Raw genomic sequence first — 14,302 nt, 5'->3', positions numbered from 1 at the left:
TGCACGCAGGGGAGGGAGGACTCCTAGCTCTTTATTGAGGTCTGGAGCAGAGTGGCCCTGGCCTTCACGACGAAGACGAGGGGAGAGGCTGCTCTCCTGGGTTCAGTACCAGTAGACTTTCTTGTGTCTCCGCGGCTCCTGGATCCCCATGGCCTCCATCACCTCCTCCTCCAGTGTCTTTAAACGGGGCACGTAGGTTCTTTCTAGAGCATCTGCCACCGAGGTGTCTTTGGGACCATCTTGTCGAGCCAGAGGAAGGAACACAGGTGGGAGGGCTTCTTAACACCCCTCACTCCCACTCCTCCCAGCCCCTGCCTCCTCCTTGCCCCTCAGTCCATGCCTCACCAATCCACGTCTCAGGGACGATGCCGTCCACCCTGGGAAAATCAGGTTTGGGGATAATTCTTCCTGATCTCGAGGAGACACGGACGCGCTCTCCCGCCTCGGTGAATCTCCATTCCACCTCGGTGGGTTTCCTAGTGGGTGGAAGAGAAAAACCTGGCATGGGAACCAGCTCTTCCTGCCGTGTTCTGCCCCAAAAAAGCCAGTGGCTGAAAACAGGTCACCATCTTGTCGCTGTTCATCTGTACTGGGGTGACCTAGAGGGGCTCACGTCCGTCACATGGACAGCCCCTCTCAACTTCGGAGCCCGCGACCCACCGTTCCTTTGGTATCAGTGTGGTCAACAGCTACGTAGACACACAGGGTGGGAAACCCTCTGACCAGGGCCACGTGTGCTTGCCTGTCCACGGGGTCCACAAGCTTGACCTGGCTGTGGAGCAAGGGCGCTTCGCTGGGGATCATGGTTCCCCGGAAGTCCGCGGTCTTGCCGACGTAGCGGTAGTGCTGTTGGAAGAGAGCCGTTGCCTTCAGCCCCAGGGGAACAGCAGAGCAGTCAGCTGTGTCCCTGCCCCTGCAGCTTGTCTCCTCCTGCCCTGGGCTGCTCACCGCACAGTGACAGAAGGAACGGAGCAGCCCCGTCTCTCCACTCACCGTGTTCAGTCCCTCCAGGACCACCCAGTTGCGCTGCCGGATGACCTGAACCACTTTGCCTTGCTTCCCAGCATCCTTGCCTTCCAGGACCTCCACCTGCGGGAAGACGTGCGGGTCAGGGAGGGGCGCTTGTCCGGGAACCCCCCCCGCCCGCCACTCCGCCCCATCCGAGGCTCTCACCGTGTCCCCACAGAACAGATGCCACTCTTCATCAGAGATGGGCTCCACAGCCACTCGGCGCCGCCGGGTCCCCGGAGGGTTCTTCCTCCTGTCTGCAAGGGAGCCCGGACGGCTCATCCCATAGCGGTAGTCGCGGGGCAGAGTGACCTTGGATGCCAAGGCCAGCAGGGCAGAGAGACGCATGGCTGGAGGCCGGGAGAAGTCCCCTGGCCAGGGAAGACCCAGAAGGCTTCTCAGCTCTGAAGTGGATGGATGGAGGGGCGCCTGGCTGGCTCGGTCGGGAGAGCACGTGACACTCAAGCTCAGGGTCCTGAGTTCAAGCCCCACATTGGGTGTGGAGCCTACGGTAAACAAACAACCAACTAACTAAAAGCCAAAAAACCCCCACAGAATAGACAGACAGAAATAAGAAACAAGTGGGCAAGGTCTTCATTTCTTGCGCTCAGTCCATTGCTAAATGGATCTCACTGAATCCCCATGACATGTTCTCTTCACTTTACAGATGACAAAGGACTTACTGAGGTTCGGTGACTTGCCCGTGGTCTAAAGCTACTACGTGAGAACTGACGTTCACACCCACGTGTCTGACTTCAAAGTACAAAAAGTTCCCCAAGGCCAGGGACTGTGCCATCTGGGTCACCCCTGAGTCCAGCAGATCCAAGCAGGGCTCGGCATATAGTAGACACTCTGTAAACAGTTCTCACGTACACGCACAGACAGCAAGATAGGAAACATACCGGGAAGGGGATCAAATCAGGGGCACACGGCCAAGGGCCAGGCAATTATAAGAAAAATCATAGAAAAAAAGGAGGGAATTAAAATGTTGCTACACCACTTCCCATTCCTAAATTCATTCAGGAAACAAGCACTCCTCCTCCCTAAGACAGCTTTTTTTTTTTTTTTTAATATTTTATTTATTTGACAGAGAGATCACAAGCAGGCAGAGAGGCAGGCAGAGAGAGAGGGGGAAGCAGGCTCCCTGCTGAGCAGAGAGCCTGATGTGGGGCTCCATCCCAGGACCCCGAGACCATGACCTGAGCCGAAGGCAGACGCTTAACCCACTGAGCCACCCAGGCGCCCCGACAGCTTCTTTTCTAAAGGAAAAGGCCCCAGGGCCAGACGCTAGGATGACAGAGTCCTGGATTTCCCAACTAAGTATGTACTGGGGGCCTCCCAGTTTGGGATGATGGACTAAGTCAGTGGGCTGATGAGAAAACCGAGGCAGAAATACTAAGCTCTTCTACCTGCCCGGCACCACGCGACTTTCCTGCATCCCGCACTAAGGGAAGAGGATGGAGGGGGTGCCTGGGGGGCTCAGTTGGTTGGGCGGTTAAGCGTGGCACTCTTGATTTCGGCTCAGGTCACCATGTCAGGGCGTAAGACTGAGTCCAGCACTGGACTCCACACTCAGCAGGGAGAGATGCTCTCTCCCTCGGCACATGCTCTCACACACTTCCAATAAATGCATAAATCCTTTTTAAAAAGGGGGAGAGGAAAAGAATGGAGCAGGGACTGTTAATCTTATTTTGTAGCTAAGAACAGAATCTAACTTCAACGTACAAATAAAGCATTCTTAGGGCGCCTGGGGGGCTCAGTCGGTTGAGCATCATCTGCCTTCAGCTCAGGTCATGCTCCCGGGTCCTGGGATGCAGCCCTGCATGAGGCTCTCCGCTCAGCAGGGAGTCTGCGTCTCCCTCTTCCTCTGCCTGCCATTCCCCCTGCTTGTGCGCTCTGTCGAAAAGGTAAAAAATTTTAAAAATAAGATCTTTAAAAAATAACAAAGTGAAGGGCACTCTCCTGGCACAAAGCGCTGCTGGGGTCAGAGAGCTGCGGCCCCTCCGTGCTCACCGCCTTACTCTGCCGCAACCCAACGCCTGCGCCTGTTTCCTCACCCCTGACACTCCGCAGGTTCCCCTGGGTCTGAACAGAGCGCAGAGCGAAGTCCGGTCAACGGTAGCACGTCTTGCGGCAAACCAAACATGCGTACATTCGGGCACAGACTTCGACATTTACGCGAAGGGAGAGCGGCGCCCGGGCGGCTCAGTGGGTTAAGCCGCTGCCTTCGGCTCAGGTCATGATCTCAGGGTCCCGGGATGCAGCCCCGCGCGGGCTCTCTGCTCAGCGGGGAGCCTGCTCCGCCCCCTCCCCGCCCCGCCTCTCTGCCTGCTTGTGATCTCTGTCAAATGAATGAATAAAAAATCTTAAAAAATTTACGGGAAGGAAGGAGAGCCCCAGGGCTCGCTCGGGGCGAGGAAACGGGCGCGGCTCCTTCCTTCTGCTCCAATATGCTCACTGCGCGGGGGGACAAAACCGAACCGGCTTGTCTGAGCGTCGGCCGCCCCCCCCCCATACTTCCCTGTGCGGAAACCACGACGCCCGGCGCTGTCCCCAGCGAACGTCGGGCCCACGGCTCCCCGCAGATCCAACCCGCGCGTCGGAGCGCAGCCCCGGGCCCCGCCGAGCGCAGGGAGCCGCCCCGCCGGGCTGGGAACGAAGCGGCAGGGGCACGGACCACAGGGTCGGTTCCGCAGACGAGGAAACCCGGGGGCTACTTCAGCCGCCGGATCGGGGCGAGGGGCCCGGGTCTGCAGCTCCGAGAGGAGACCCCGGAAGCCGGCCCGCTGGACCCGCCGTCGTCTCCCGCACACCCTGGAGGGACGTCCTCGGGGGGCTTCCGCGGCGTGCCCCGGCGCCGCGCCCGCCCCCACCCCGGCTCCAGCAGTCGTCGGCACCCACCCGTTCCCGGCAGCCCACTGAGCACGGCCGGGGCAAACGAAGGCCCTTCCAGACCCCGGCTCCCGGGCGACCCTGGCGAAGTCACCACCGTCTGCGTACCCGACGCTCACCTCGGCTTCCCGCCGCGCCGCCCGCACATGCGCCCTGGCACCCCGCCGCCCCCCCCCCCCCGCCGCGGTCCCTGGGCTTTCTGGGAAATGTAGTCCAAATGCGAGGGGACCCTCGGTCCAACCTCGCTGTGCAAGCTGGGAGTTGTAGTCCGCCGCCTGGAAGCGAGCTGCAAACAGGAAATTTGGTCGGGTAGGAAATGAGGAAACGTAAGAACACCGAGAAGCACGTCGGAAGTTGAAGGCCGGGCGGGATAGGCCTCAGCGCCTGGCAACGTTCCCTCACGCGCTCTTCGCGAGGGCCGTTGGGAATTGTAGTTTCCAGAGAGCAGGGCTCCATTTTCTAGGGGATTGTGACTTCCCATTCGCAGCCGAGAGCCTCCCCTTCCAGGCAGGGCTGAGGCCCGTCCTCTCCCCGCGCGCCCCAGTCCGCAGCAGGGGGTCAGGGCAGATTAAGAAACTGCCCTCAGGCTTCTGCAGGAAAGGGTGCAACGTGGACGCTTCGAAGGCTAGTCGATGGGCTTGTCACAAAATGTCAGCTCTGGGAGGGCGGGAGATGACCTGCCCCGGCCGCTCCACGCGACTCATGCGACTCGGGGTCGTGGGAGGACCCCGCTCGCGGCCCCCCGGCCCTTCCCCACCGCTTGGGCTGGCGGGCACCCCCGCTCGGACCCGACGCAGCACTCCCGTCCCCGGGCCGGTGGGGGCTGGGCCGGTGCCCACGACCCCGCTCCCGCCAGCCCCGCGCCGCGGCCGCCCAGGGGCCGGTGGGGTGACCGTGCTACCCGCGGCCGGCAGGCGTGGAGCGAGGGGTGCGGCGCGCGCCGACGTGCAGGGCCCACCCCTCCCGAGAAGGGCATCTCCGCGACCGCCGTCCCTCCCATGCCTCCCGGCCCAAGCAGCAGGCGGATCCGATCTAGTAATCAACGGGTTTTATTGTCCTAGAACTGAAATCGGCTACGGTTCTCGGAGCTACACTCCCAAAGCTACAGTCAGCAAGTGTTCATCAGAGCCCGAGGGAGAGGGACGAGGGGAGACAGGAGACCGCAGAGGCAGAGAGACCACGTGCGAGAGGCTGGGCGAGGGCATTTCTTTCCCTGTCCGCTCAGTGGGGTTCGGGTCTGGTGACGACACTGAGGAGACCGGGTGCGGGGTGTGAACGGGCCGTGACAAAGAAGGAACACCAAAGCCCCAGCTACAGAAAGAAAAGTCGTCAGACCCCAAACAGAAGGGGAGCCTCCCGGTGCACTTCGGGAGTGGGGGCAGCAGTGGGGGAAAGAGTGAGGAAGAGGGGGGCACACGAAGGGATGGGGTCTTTAAAATTTTTTTTTGTAATTTTCTTTTATTAAAAACATTTCCTAAAAAATGTGTCTTTTCCTTTATGTCTGGGTGACATTTATGACTGTAGGCTGGCCTTGAGCACGTGGGGTGGGGACAGGGCTAGGGGTCTCCCCAGGGCAGAGATCAAGGGGGGTGGACAGATAATCAACACTCCCCTGCCCCCACTGGGTGAGGCCAACCCTGCCTGTCTCAGGAGGCCCCAATCTTTTGATGATCAGCTACAACTCCCAGAACTCCTGGGGTCACCAAAAGGAAGGGTGTTGTCAATCACCAAGGATTTATGGAAGGGAGCCCCTCCCCCACAAGCTGTCCCACTTTCCCTGAATCTAGGCAGCTGGGATAATAGGTATGGGAGGAAGGGACAGGAGTGCACGGAGAGGAGACGCCATCCTCCTGCCCACCCTCCTCCCCAACTTGAAGACTGCCCTTCTCAGGCCCAGAAGCCGACCCCCGCTGTCTCTTCTCCAGCCTTTCCACTCCTACCTCTGATCCCAGCTAACCCAGAGGTCCAGAATGCTGGGGGAGGTGGGTGGGGAGGAGGTGTCAGGAGGTGGAAACAGCCAGTCCAGGCCCCACCGGATACCCTCAGAAACAGCTCCAGGCAGGCAGGGACACAATGGTTGCATCTCAGCCCATGAAGCAGAAGACAGGGCCCTGACTCAGATCAGATCACAGGGTTGGGGACAGGGAGGTGAGGGCCAGGTGGCCTGCCCCATCCAGGTCAATCTCCAGAGGCTGGGCTTGGAGTGGGGGGGAGTAAGTGGAAGAGGAGAGCAGGGGTGTGGGGGGGAGGGGTTCCCAGTTTGCAGGCCATGGCCAGTTTCCCCAGTAGCACCCAGACAGCAGCAGGAACGGGGCAGGGGCTCCTCTTGAAACATTGGTGGCTACAGGCTGCGGGGGAGGGTTGGAGGGGAGAAGGGTTATCGCGTGCCCTTCTGCCAGCCACACCCCAGCCAGGGCCAGTGTCCTGGGGGAGCCCACCCTGCCTCTGATGCAGGCCCTCCTCCTCCTCTCCTTGGGTGGCCGGGCCCCCCCAGCCCAGCTGCCTCAGGGCAGGGGGCTCCCTCACCTCTCATGATCTCTGATGCCTGGGGCCTCAGCATCTTCCTTGGCAGCCTCTTCCTCCTCCTCCTCCTCCTCCTCTTCCTCCTCCTCCTCTTGAGGAGGGCCCCGGCCAGAGCTGGGCTCCGAGGGGGTGCTGTTCTCCACCTCCACAGGGAGGGGCCTCTCAGCCTCCAAGGGGGCTACTTCCTTCTCCTCCCCTTCAGGGTCTTCTGCCTCCTTGGGACGTTTAGGGGAGTCCTGGGGAGGATTGGCAGAGATGAGGCCCACTGAGGCCAGAGAGGGAGGACCCCAGCCACCTAGCAGAGCCCCTGCTTCCAGAGAGGCTCCTTCCTGGGCACACCCACTGTCCGCTTCCCCAGCCCTCTGCCAGCTAAAGGGTCTAGGGACCCCCAGACTAGGTGCTGGTCTCCCCAGATCAGGATGTCCCTGAAGTACCCCTGCCCGCCCACCCCCTCCGCGGCTCCAGGTGGTGTCCGTCACCTCCAGCGTGTCCCCTGCTCTCCTCTTCAGCGCCCCCTTCTCGTTCTTCTCCTTGGCCGGCTCGTCGATGACCAGCTTCCCCTCCTCATCACTGCTACCCTCGGCGCTCCCCTTCTTGTCGCTGTCTCCCTCTGCGGCTTCGGGCTCAGGCTCCGGCTCGTCCACAGAGCTCTTCTTCGGGGCGGACTGCACGGAGAAGGGAGGGGCTGAGTGGCACCAGCGGGGCCCATGGGGCCCCTCCCCGGACCCGCCCGCGGCCACTCACTCCTTCCTTCTCCCACCTCGCCCCCGCCCGCCCCCAGGTGCCCAGTCTCACGAGTGATTTGAGACCCACCTCTGTCGGATTAGCCCCGGGCTAAACCCACTGGCCGGGCAGGCAGGGCTCTGTGCAGGAGGGGGGAGGGCTGGAGCAGGAGGCAAAACCTCGGGTCAACTTCTCCCGAAAGGAGCTGGGACCCTTTCCCCGCCGACCCCCGCCCCCCACCCTCCCGCCTCATCCTGCCCGGCTCACGAGCACCTCCTCCTGGAAGCCTTTGTGGAAAGAGTTCAGGCCGAGTCCTACTCTCACACTAGGCCCCGTAAAGGGCTGTCCCCACTTACCGCCTCTGTCCTGTCCCTGCCCCCCACACCACGCACCCCACCCCCTGCGACCCCAGCCCCTCCTACAGGGCCTCCCCCACCCCCACCCCCACTCCTGCAGGCTAAACATTTCCGGTCCCATGGGCTCCGGAGCCAGTGGCCACACCTGCTTCCCAGGGGGTCTCTGGGGTGGACAGCCGCTCACCTGGTAGCCAGAGGCCTTGACAGTGGGGTTGTTCTCAATCTCCCACAGCCCCTCGCTGAAGCCTTTCCTCTTGTTGGGCTTGCCAAACTTCTCCTTGGACTCCTCGTACGGGAAGAGGTCTTTGGGGCCCAGGAATGCCCTGGGGAGAGAGGGGAGACTGTGCTCTGGAGCCCTGGCTGGTAAGCTGCGCAGCCCCAGCGGGAGGGGCGCCAGATCAGCCTCTGACCGCCCCACCTCCAGCCCCTCACTCACGTCTCATGGGTCCCGAAAAAGAAGACTTGGTACTTGTTGGCTGTGGATTTCACGGCCGCCTCTGGCATCTCGTCGATCTGGGAGCAAGATGAGGGAAGCCAGTGAGTGGGGTCCTGAGGTCGAGTCTGGGGCTGAGGCCGGCCTCCAAGACACATTTGCGTAAAACCAGACTGAGACGGACCCAGGAGGTCCCCGAGGTGGTGTTTAAACCCTTTCAAGCAGCAGGACTTCGTTCAGAGTCAGACAAGAAGCCCGGTGGAAGCCTGGAGCGGGACCTGCTCCTCGAGCTCGACAGCCCAGCCCAACCAGGGCCACCTCTCCGCTCGGGCTCGCTGGGCTACTGCCCGCCTACAAGCCACTGTGCCCACCGTGCAGGTGCTGCCTCGAGCCCTTCGTGCCGTGGGCTCACCGGAGGGCCCACCCAATCACCTCCTCCCAGGCACCAAGGTCCGAATCCCCACGCTGCCACCAATATACTTGGAAGACCTGGGGCAACGCAGTCAACGTCCCCGACCTCAGTTACCTCATCTGTAAAATGGAGCATGTCAAGGCACTTAAGCCGTCCGGTGGGTAAGGATTAAATGGCCATGGCCTGGCCCGCAGTCCAGCCCTCAGGTGCGAGCCCTCCTCCCCGGACAGACGCTGGCCTCTGGTCTCCCACACTCACTCAGTCTTGGGGAGCCTTCCCCTCACAGAAGGCTCAGCCCCTCTCCTTCAGAGCGCCAGGGTCACGGTCACCCGCAGGAGTATCTGAGCACGGCCCGTGGAATCAGCCTTGCACCTGCCCTGAGACCTAAAAGCTGGTCTGTCTGTCCCCCCTGCTAGGGGCCTGGCACCCCCACAGCTCAAAGATCTGACGCTGGAAGCTGAGCAGCAGGGAAAGGCGGCCGGTTCTGGTGGAGGGGGAGGGGCAAGGCCAAGGGTTGCCCACCTGACACCCCCCCCAAGACAACGCCACAGGCCTCTGGGGAGCACTTTGAAAGACTCCTGAGGTTAGTCACTCATTTTACAGAGGAGGAAACAGGCCCCCCAAAATGACAGGGGAAGTTAGTGAGGGTCTGAGTTGGTCTCCTGACTTGACCCCCTGCCCCCCACATCCTGCAGGCACGAGGAGCACCATGGTGGGGAAGGTGCAGAGGTCTGCGGTCGGGGAAATGGACAGGCAGCAGCCCCATCAGCCTCCCCAGACCAGGCCCTGGAAGCCCAGGCCAAGCTGAGCTGGGGGCAGAGGGGCGGGGGGACTACAACTCCCAGCAACACTTGCAGCCGCCCCAGAAGCCTGGCTTCCCGCCGGACACAGGCCAGGTGGCCATGTTGACTGGGGCCCCAGGCACAGATAGGACCCAGACGGCCAGGCCAAGGCGGTGGTTAACACAGAGACTGGGACGCAGGGCCTGACCTGGGCCACTGAGGAGGCTGGGGGGCTGGAAACCAGCTGAGACACCCAGGAGAGGGGGTGGGGCCCTGGGCCTGAATCCGGGGGGCATCTTGCTCCAGGCATGGAGCCTTCAGGTCCCTGGGCACCTCCCCCCTTGCCCTGTGGCCTCTGGGGACAGAGGTTCGGCTCCTCCCCTCAGGAAGGCCCAGCACCAACTGGGCCCTCCCCATGACCAAGAGCTTGGGGTGTGATAGCAGGGGGTGGAAAGGCATGCAGTTCCCCCCCCACAAACAGGATCCCCATCGCCATGACAACCCACCCCGCCCCCGGGGCCACTCAGCAACCAGGAATGTGACCACCCCTCCCCCCCAGGCCCTCTCTCCGGATTGGGGAGGAGGGGACACTAACACACCCCACCCCCGAGCCTGGAGTCTGGCACCTGGGTCCCAGGCTGCAGCCTGAAAGCACAGCTAGGGGCTGGAGGGCCTAGCCCCTTCTCAGGAAGCCAGCCCTTGGGTGCAGGCGCAGGAGGAGTCGGTTCCCGGCCAGGACACCTGGGTCTTGTGACCAGCCAGCTCCCCACACCCTCTCAGAGGGGGCAAGCAGAAAAACAAAATGTGAGCCTCCAAGGCTTAGAGGTCCCCAGAGAAAGGCTCAGGACAATAGCAGAAGGCCTGGGCCTCCTCTCGGAGGATCTCAGCTCCAGAAACAAGGGGCAGGGCTGGGGAGCAAAGGGTCTTGCTGGGAGCACAGCAGGGAACCTTGCGCTCTGCATTCCTGGTGGTCACACCTGAGTGTTAACCTGCTGGAGGGCCAAAATAAGAAACTGAGGCTCAGGAAAGGAGGGGCCAGAAGTTCTCCCAAGGAGCACAGTTAGGGCAGGGCTGCTCCCAGGCACGGGCCATGGGAGGCCATGGAAGGCCATGGACAGTGAAGTCAGAGGCAGCTCAGCGGTGTGACGGGGGACCCAGGCACGGGCCATGGGAGGCCATGGGAGGCCATGGACAGCGAAGTCAGAGGCAGCTCAGCGGTGTGACGGGGGACCCAGGAGGCCACCAGCTGCCCAGCCTCAGGGGCGGAGGAGAAACAAAGAAATGGATGGGAATTAAAAACAAAACGATTAACCAGATACAGCCGCCCTGCTGACCCCTCCACATAAAGGGCGGGTCTGGAAGAAAAGAAGCCAGCAGCCTGGGCAGGTGGGCACCTACCCCAACAGGGCCAACCCCACCCCTGCCTCCCCTTGACTGTAGGTTCCTGTGGGGGAGGTGCCAGGAGAGGGGTGCTCCTTCCACTTAATGCAAGTCCCAGCCCCTCACCTCCACTGGGGAAAAATCCCTTCCATCCTTCAAGCTGCAAAGGAAATGTCTTGCATTTTGAAGCAAAGGGCGGTTCCTCCTCCACACAGAGGACATGAGGTCTCAGGGGAGGCCTGTACCCCCAATACAGACATATGTCTCCCAGGCTTTATATCCAGGCTGTGACTCAGAACAAGTGACTCAAGGCTAAGTGGGTCAGGGTGGGGCCAGAGGAGGGCTGGGGGCCCCCCCCCACCCCCCCCACACACTGGCCAACAGGGGAGGGGGCTCCGAGGCTTCTCAGCCACAGCGGGAATCCAGAAGGTCCATCCTCCCAGGCCGGGGCCCATCCACTCCAGGCCCAGCCCTCTGCACTTGCTGCATCACACAGAGCAGAGCACATGACTCGTGTCTTCCCAGAGCCCACGGCCACCCTCTGAGGTCTGACAAGGGAGCTGAAGCTCACAGGTGCGGAAAGCGGGCGACTCCCCAGCCCAGGGCGGCCGGCCCACACGGAGGAAGAGAGCAGGGAAGGCTAAGCCCACACAGCCTGCCAGCCAGGGTTCTGACCACCACGCCCAGGGCCAGGCCCAACCTGACCCAGGAACCAGAAAATCTGGGGCAGGAGACAGTTAGGGCCGGGAAAGTGTGGCAAGCCTGAGAGACAGAAAAGAGAAGGTGGGGCCTAGCCGTGGGGGGGGGGGGGGGGGGCAGGGGGAGTGAGCTGGGTGAGGCCCTCTGGCTGCTCAGGTTTTCTGGGATTGTGAAACAGGAAGCAGAGAGGAGGAAGGAACCTGGGAGGAAAAAATCCCTGAGTCTTGGAGGTTAATTGCTAAGTGCTTGGAGATCCCCCAAGAAGTCAAGCAGGAGGAAGAGGGAAAGGAGAAGGTTAAGATGGAGTCACCCTCCACTCCAGGCAGGTCTTGCTGAACACGTGGCCCCTCTGGCTGGGCCTCTCCCCGCCTCACCCCCAGTCAGCCGTCCTCCCCAGAAGCAGGCCCTTTGCCATGGCTGAGGGTTCTGTCTCTTAGATTAGGTGGGGCTGTCCATGAGGGCCCCACACTCCTCCTCCCTCTCAGGAGGGCCAGGCCCCCTCAGACTCTGTCCGTCTGGGGGCTCAGGCAGCATCCCAGCACGATGAGGAGGCTCGGACTGGCCTGTTCTTTCCACATGAGAGGGGGACTCATCTGGGAGGTGAGAGCCTTGGGTGGACCATCCCCTAATGTCACAGAAGCCAGGGCACAGGCTTAGGGTGGCACCTTCTTGCCATCCTATCTGACCTGCCCTCCCCAAGCCAAGCTCTATCTCCAAGGTCCAGGCCTCAAAAAGAAGACCTTCTTCCTGTCCCCACCCTCCGTCCTGGAGGTCCAGAGTGAAGACAAGACAGAAGGGCATCCACAACCTAGCCTCACCCTGAAGCTCTACCTCATGGGGCCCAATGTGGGCCCCTGTGTCCCCCTCCCTTTTTCTCTTCCCTGATCCGGGGAAAGAGTTCCCGGCGACCCACATTCCAGCTGCACCCTCCCTGGGGCCTGGGCCAGCCTCCAGACTTTGTCCCACCCCCAGGAGGTAGGAGCAGCGAAGACCTGGGTTCAGGTTGCCGGGCCCGACAAGGGCTTGGTGTCCGGGCCTAGAAGCCCGACAGATCAAAGGTGTAGGGTAAAGTACACCACGGCCCACACGTCACACACACCATGTGCACACCAGGCTGGGTGGCTGCTTCTGCTTCCAGCACCCCCCACGGCCCAGGCTCTTAGGAGGCCCTGTAAGCTGGGAGAGCCCCACTTCTCCCTGTACTTCCTTCCATTCACAGGCTGGACATCTGGAAGTTTCAGGGAACAAGGAGCTCAAGGGATACAGGATTACGCATGCTGCTCAGAAGAGGGTATAGAGTGAGGAAGGGGCCTAAGTGGCCCCCAATGTTGGCCTGGCCACCTGAACTAGCTCCAGCGGAGCCTGGGGAAACTTTCCCCAGCTCCAGCAGGGTCTGCAACCAGGACACAGACTCACGTGGAGAGGAACCCAAAGCCTGGAGGCCGTTCTGCTCTTGGCCCCTGGCCTGGAAACTGCCCTCCACCCACTGTTCTCTGCCCTCCTATTCGGTTCTCTGAGTCCTACCTCTAGGGGACAGTCACACCCCCTCCCAATTCCAAAGGCCTCTTCAGACCAACTTTGAAGTTGCCAGAGACAACTGCCCCCCCCACCCGTAACACCCCCGACCTCCTCCAGCAACCTCCCTCCCCCCACTCCCCTTATTTGAGCTGACCCAGTCCTTAGGGGAAACCTGATGCACACACCAGGCTGGGCTTTCGGGCCCCACCCTCCCACCTGGCCAGGTGCTGGGGGTGGGGGGGCGCGTATTGGCGGGCTGACTCAACCACATGGCAGACCCGGCCGTTGTGGCGGGAGGATCCTATCCGAAGGGGGAGCAGCAGCTCGGGCTTCCCCCACCCCGCCTCCAGGAAGAGGCAGCCTGGACTGCACCTCCCGGCCTCCCGGGAGGCCGTGCCACCCTCAGCCCCCCGCCTGAGTTGCCAGCTTATGGAGGAACACTTTTGTAGGGCTGCGGAGCGAGGGGTCCTGGCGGAGAACTTCCGAGCCAGACAGATCCCCTCTTACGCCGCCCCCAAACACTCCTCGACCCTCCCAACTTCAGACCTCTCTCGGCCGCCCCGAACCAAAGTTTTCCAGGAGGGAACTCCGCCTCCACTCAACCCTCCACGGCGGGGACCCTCCTGCTACCTTGCGGTGCGAGCGGGCTCCGACCGGGGGCAGCGACTAGGGACGACACCGGGGGTCTCTAAGGGGGTCCTCGGGCGCCCGGGAGGGGTTCCCGACGGCCCCAGCCCAGGCCGCGCGCCCCACGCAGCCAGCCTCGGGCCCTCCCCCGCCCCCACCATTATGTAACCGGCGGGGGGGGGGCGCGGACACGCTCGCAGCGAGCCGGCGACTCGGCCGCCCCCCGCCCGCGCCCCTCCGCGCGGGGCGCCCGCGTCCTCCCGGGTGTTACGCAACCCAGCCCGGGGCCGGGGCGGCGGGCCGCGCTGCTCACCCGGGCCGGCCAGTGCGGGTAGCCCTTCATCTTGGCGAACACCAGGTCCCCGCACTTGTACTCCTTCTGCCGGTTGGAGCGCGACATGGCGGGGCTCCGGGCGCCCCGGGCTCCGCGCCGCGCAGGGCGAGCGTGAGCCCAAGTTTGCGCGCGCGGCGGTGGCGGCGCCGCTGCGCTCCGGCCCTCGCGCGGCCCCCGCCTCGATGGCGGCCCCCGGCCCCAGCTCCGGCGCGGCCACGGCTGTGCGCCCGCGCCGCTCGGACGGGGCGGGCGCGGATGCGGCGGCGCGGTGCTGCGCGCTCGTGCGGTTGTTTGTGTTTGAAATTCAATTGCTCCCTCCTCGGCGCGAGGCCTCTTCCTCCTCCCCCGCCGGCCCCCTCCCCCTCCTCCCCCGCCGGCCCCCTCCCCCTCCCGCGCCGGTTCGATGCGCGCGGCGCTCGACGCCCCGGGCCTGCCGCGGCCCGACGCCCAACCCGGGGCCGCCCGGCGGCGCGCGGCGGCACAGGCGTGAGGAGTCGAGCGCCGAGCTGGCCGAGCGGGCTTTGTGTGCGGCTGTCGGGGGGCGCCCGCCTGCACGCCCGCCGGGAGGAGCTGGCGCCCGGCTCGACGGAGCGGCCTGGCGCCCCTCTCCTGGCC

General features: G+C 63.1%; 2 protein-coding genes across 4 annotated transcripts; both read right to left on the bottom strand.

Moving 5' to 3' along the window:
• Positions 1 to 13: 13 nt before the first annotated feature.
• Positions 14 to 4,046, bottom strand: MRPL24 (mitochondrial ribosomal protein L24). Of its 2 annotated transcripts, XM_047704431.1 has the most exons (7): positions 3,910 to 3,996; positions 3,022 to 3,135; positions 1,174 to 1,514; positions 994 to 1,089; positions 743 to 846; positions 346 to 476; positions 14 to 239 (listed from the first exon to the last, which is right to left on the bottom strand). In XM_047704431.1, exons 3-7 carry the CDS (start codon positions 1,354 to 1,356, stop codon positions 103 to 105), a joined length of 651 nt encoding a protein of 216 aa, XP_047560387.1. In that variant the 5' UTR covers positions 1,357 to 1,514; positions 3,022 to 3,135; positions 3,910 to 3,996; the 3' UTR covers positions 14 to 102. The 2 variants fall into 2 exon arrangements, with proteins under 2 accessions (XP_047560387.1, XP_047560386.1); XM_047704430.1 differs by lacking the exon at positions 3,022 to 3,135 and having other exon boundaries at positions 3,910 to 4,046.
• An 887-nt stretch (positions 4,047 to 4,933) lies between these two features.
• On the bottom strand, positions 4,934 to 14,022 carry HDGF (heparin binding growth factor). Of its 2 annotated transcripts, none has more exons than XM_047704414.1 (6): positions 13,667 to 14,022; positions 7,939 to 8,015; positions 7,687 to 7,825; positions 6,903 to 7,088; positions 6,427 to 6,659; positions 4,934 to 6,248 (listed from the first exon to the last, which is right to left on the bottom strand). In XM_047704414.1, the coding sequence occupies exons 1-6, from the start codon at positions 13,751 to 13,753 to the stop codon at positions 6,242 to 6,244; spliced, it is 729 nt and encodes a 242-aa protein (XP_047560370.1). In that variant the 5' UTR covers positions 13,754 to 14,022; the 3' UTR covers positions 4,934 to 6,241. The 2 variants fall into 2 exon arrangements, with proteins under 2 accessions (XP_047560370.1, XP_047560371.1); XM_047704415.1 differs by lacking the exon at positions 13,667 to 14,022 and adding an exon at positions 13,357 to 13,511.
• Positions 14,023 to 14,302: the final 280 nt, after the last annotated feature.

The sequence above is a fragment of the Lutra lutra genome, chromosome 15 (assembly GCF_902655055.1).
Source record: "Lutra lutra chromosome 15, mLutLut1.2, whole genome shotgun sequence".
Lineage (NCBI taxonomy): Eukaryota > Metazoa > Chordata > Mammalia > Carnivora > Mustelidae > Lutra > Lutra lutra.
The sequence above is the reverse complement of the archived record's forward strand: the minus strand, read 5'-3'. Positions and strand labels throughout refer to the sequence as shown.

Bases quoted from the DNA above. Each gene is read 5' to 3' on its own strand.
- MRPL24 (XM_047704430.1), bottom strand. From the start codon at position 1,356: ATGCGTCTCTCTGCCCTGCTGGCCTTGGCATCCAAGGTCACTCTGCCC. The intron at 847-993 runs GTGAGTGGAGAG...CTCTTCCAACAG, and splicing joins TCCTGGAGGGACTGAACACG to CACTACCGCTACGTCGGCAA. The intron at 477-742 runs GCAAGCACACGT...TCCACCCACTAG, and splicing joins CTTGTGGACCCCGTGGACAG to GAAACCCACCGAGGTGGAAT.
- HDGF (XM_047704414.1), bottom strand. From the start codon at position 13,753: ATGTCGCGCTCCAACCGGCAGAAGGAGTACAAGTGCGGGGACCTGGTG. The intron at 7,089-7,686 runs GTGAGCGGCTGT...TTCTCCGTGCAG, and splicing joins TCAAGGCCTCTGGCTACCAG to TCCGCCCCGAAGAAGAGCTC. The intron at 6,660-6,902 runs GTGACGGACACC...AATCCTCCCCAG, and splicing joins GAGCAGGGGACACGCTGGAG to GACTCCCCTAAACGTCCCAA.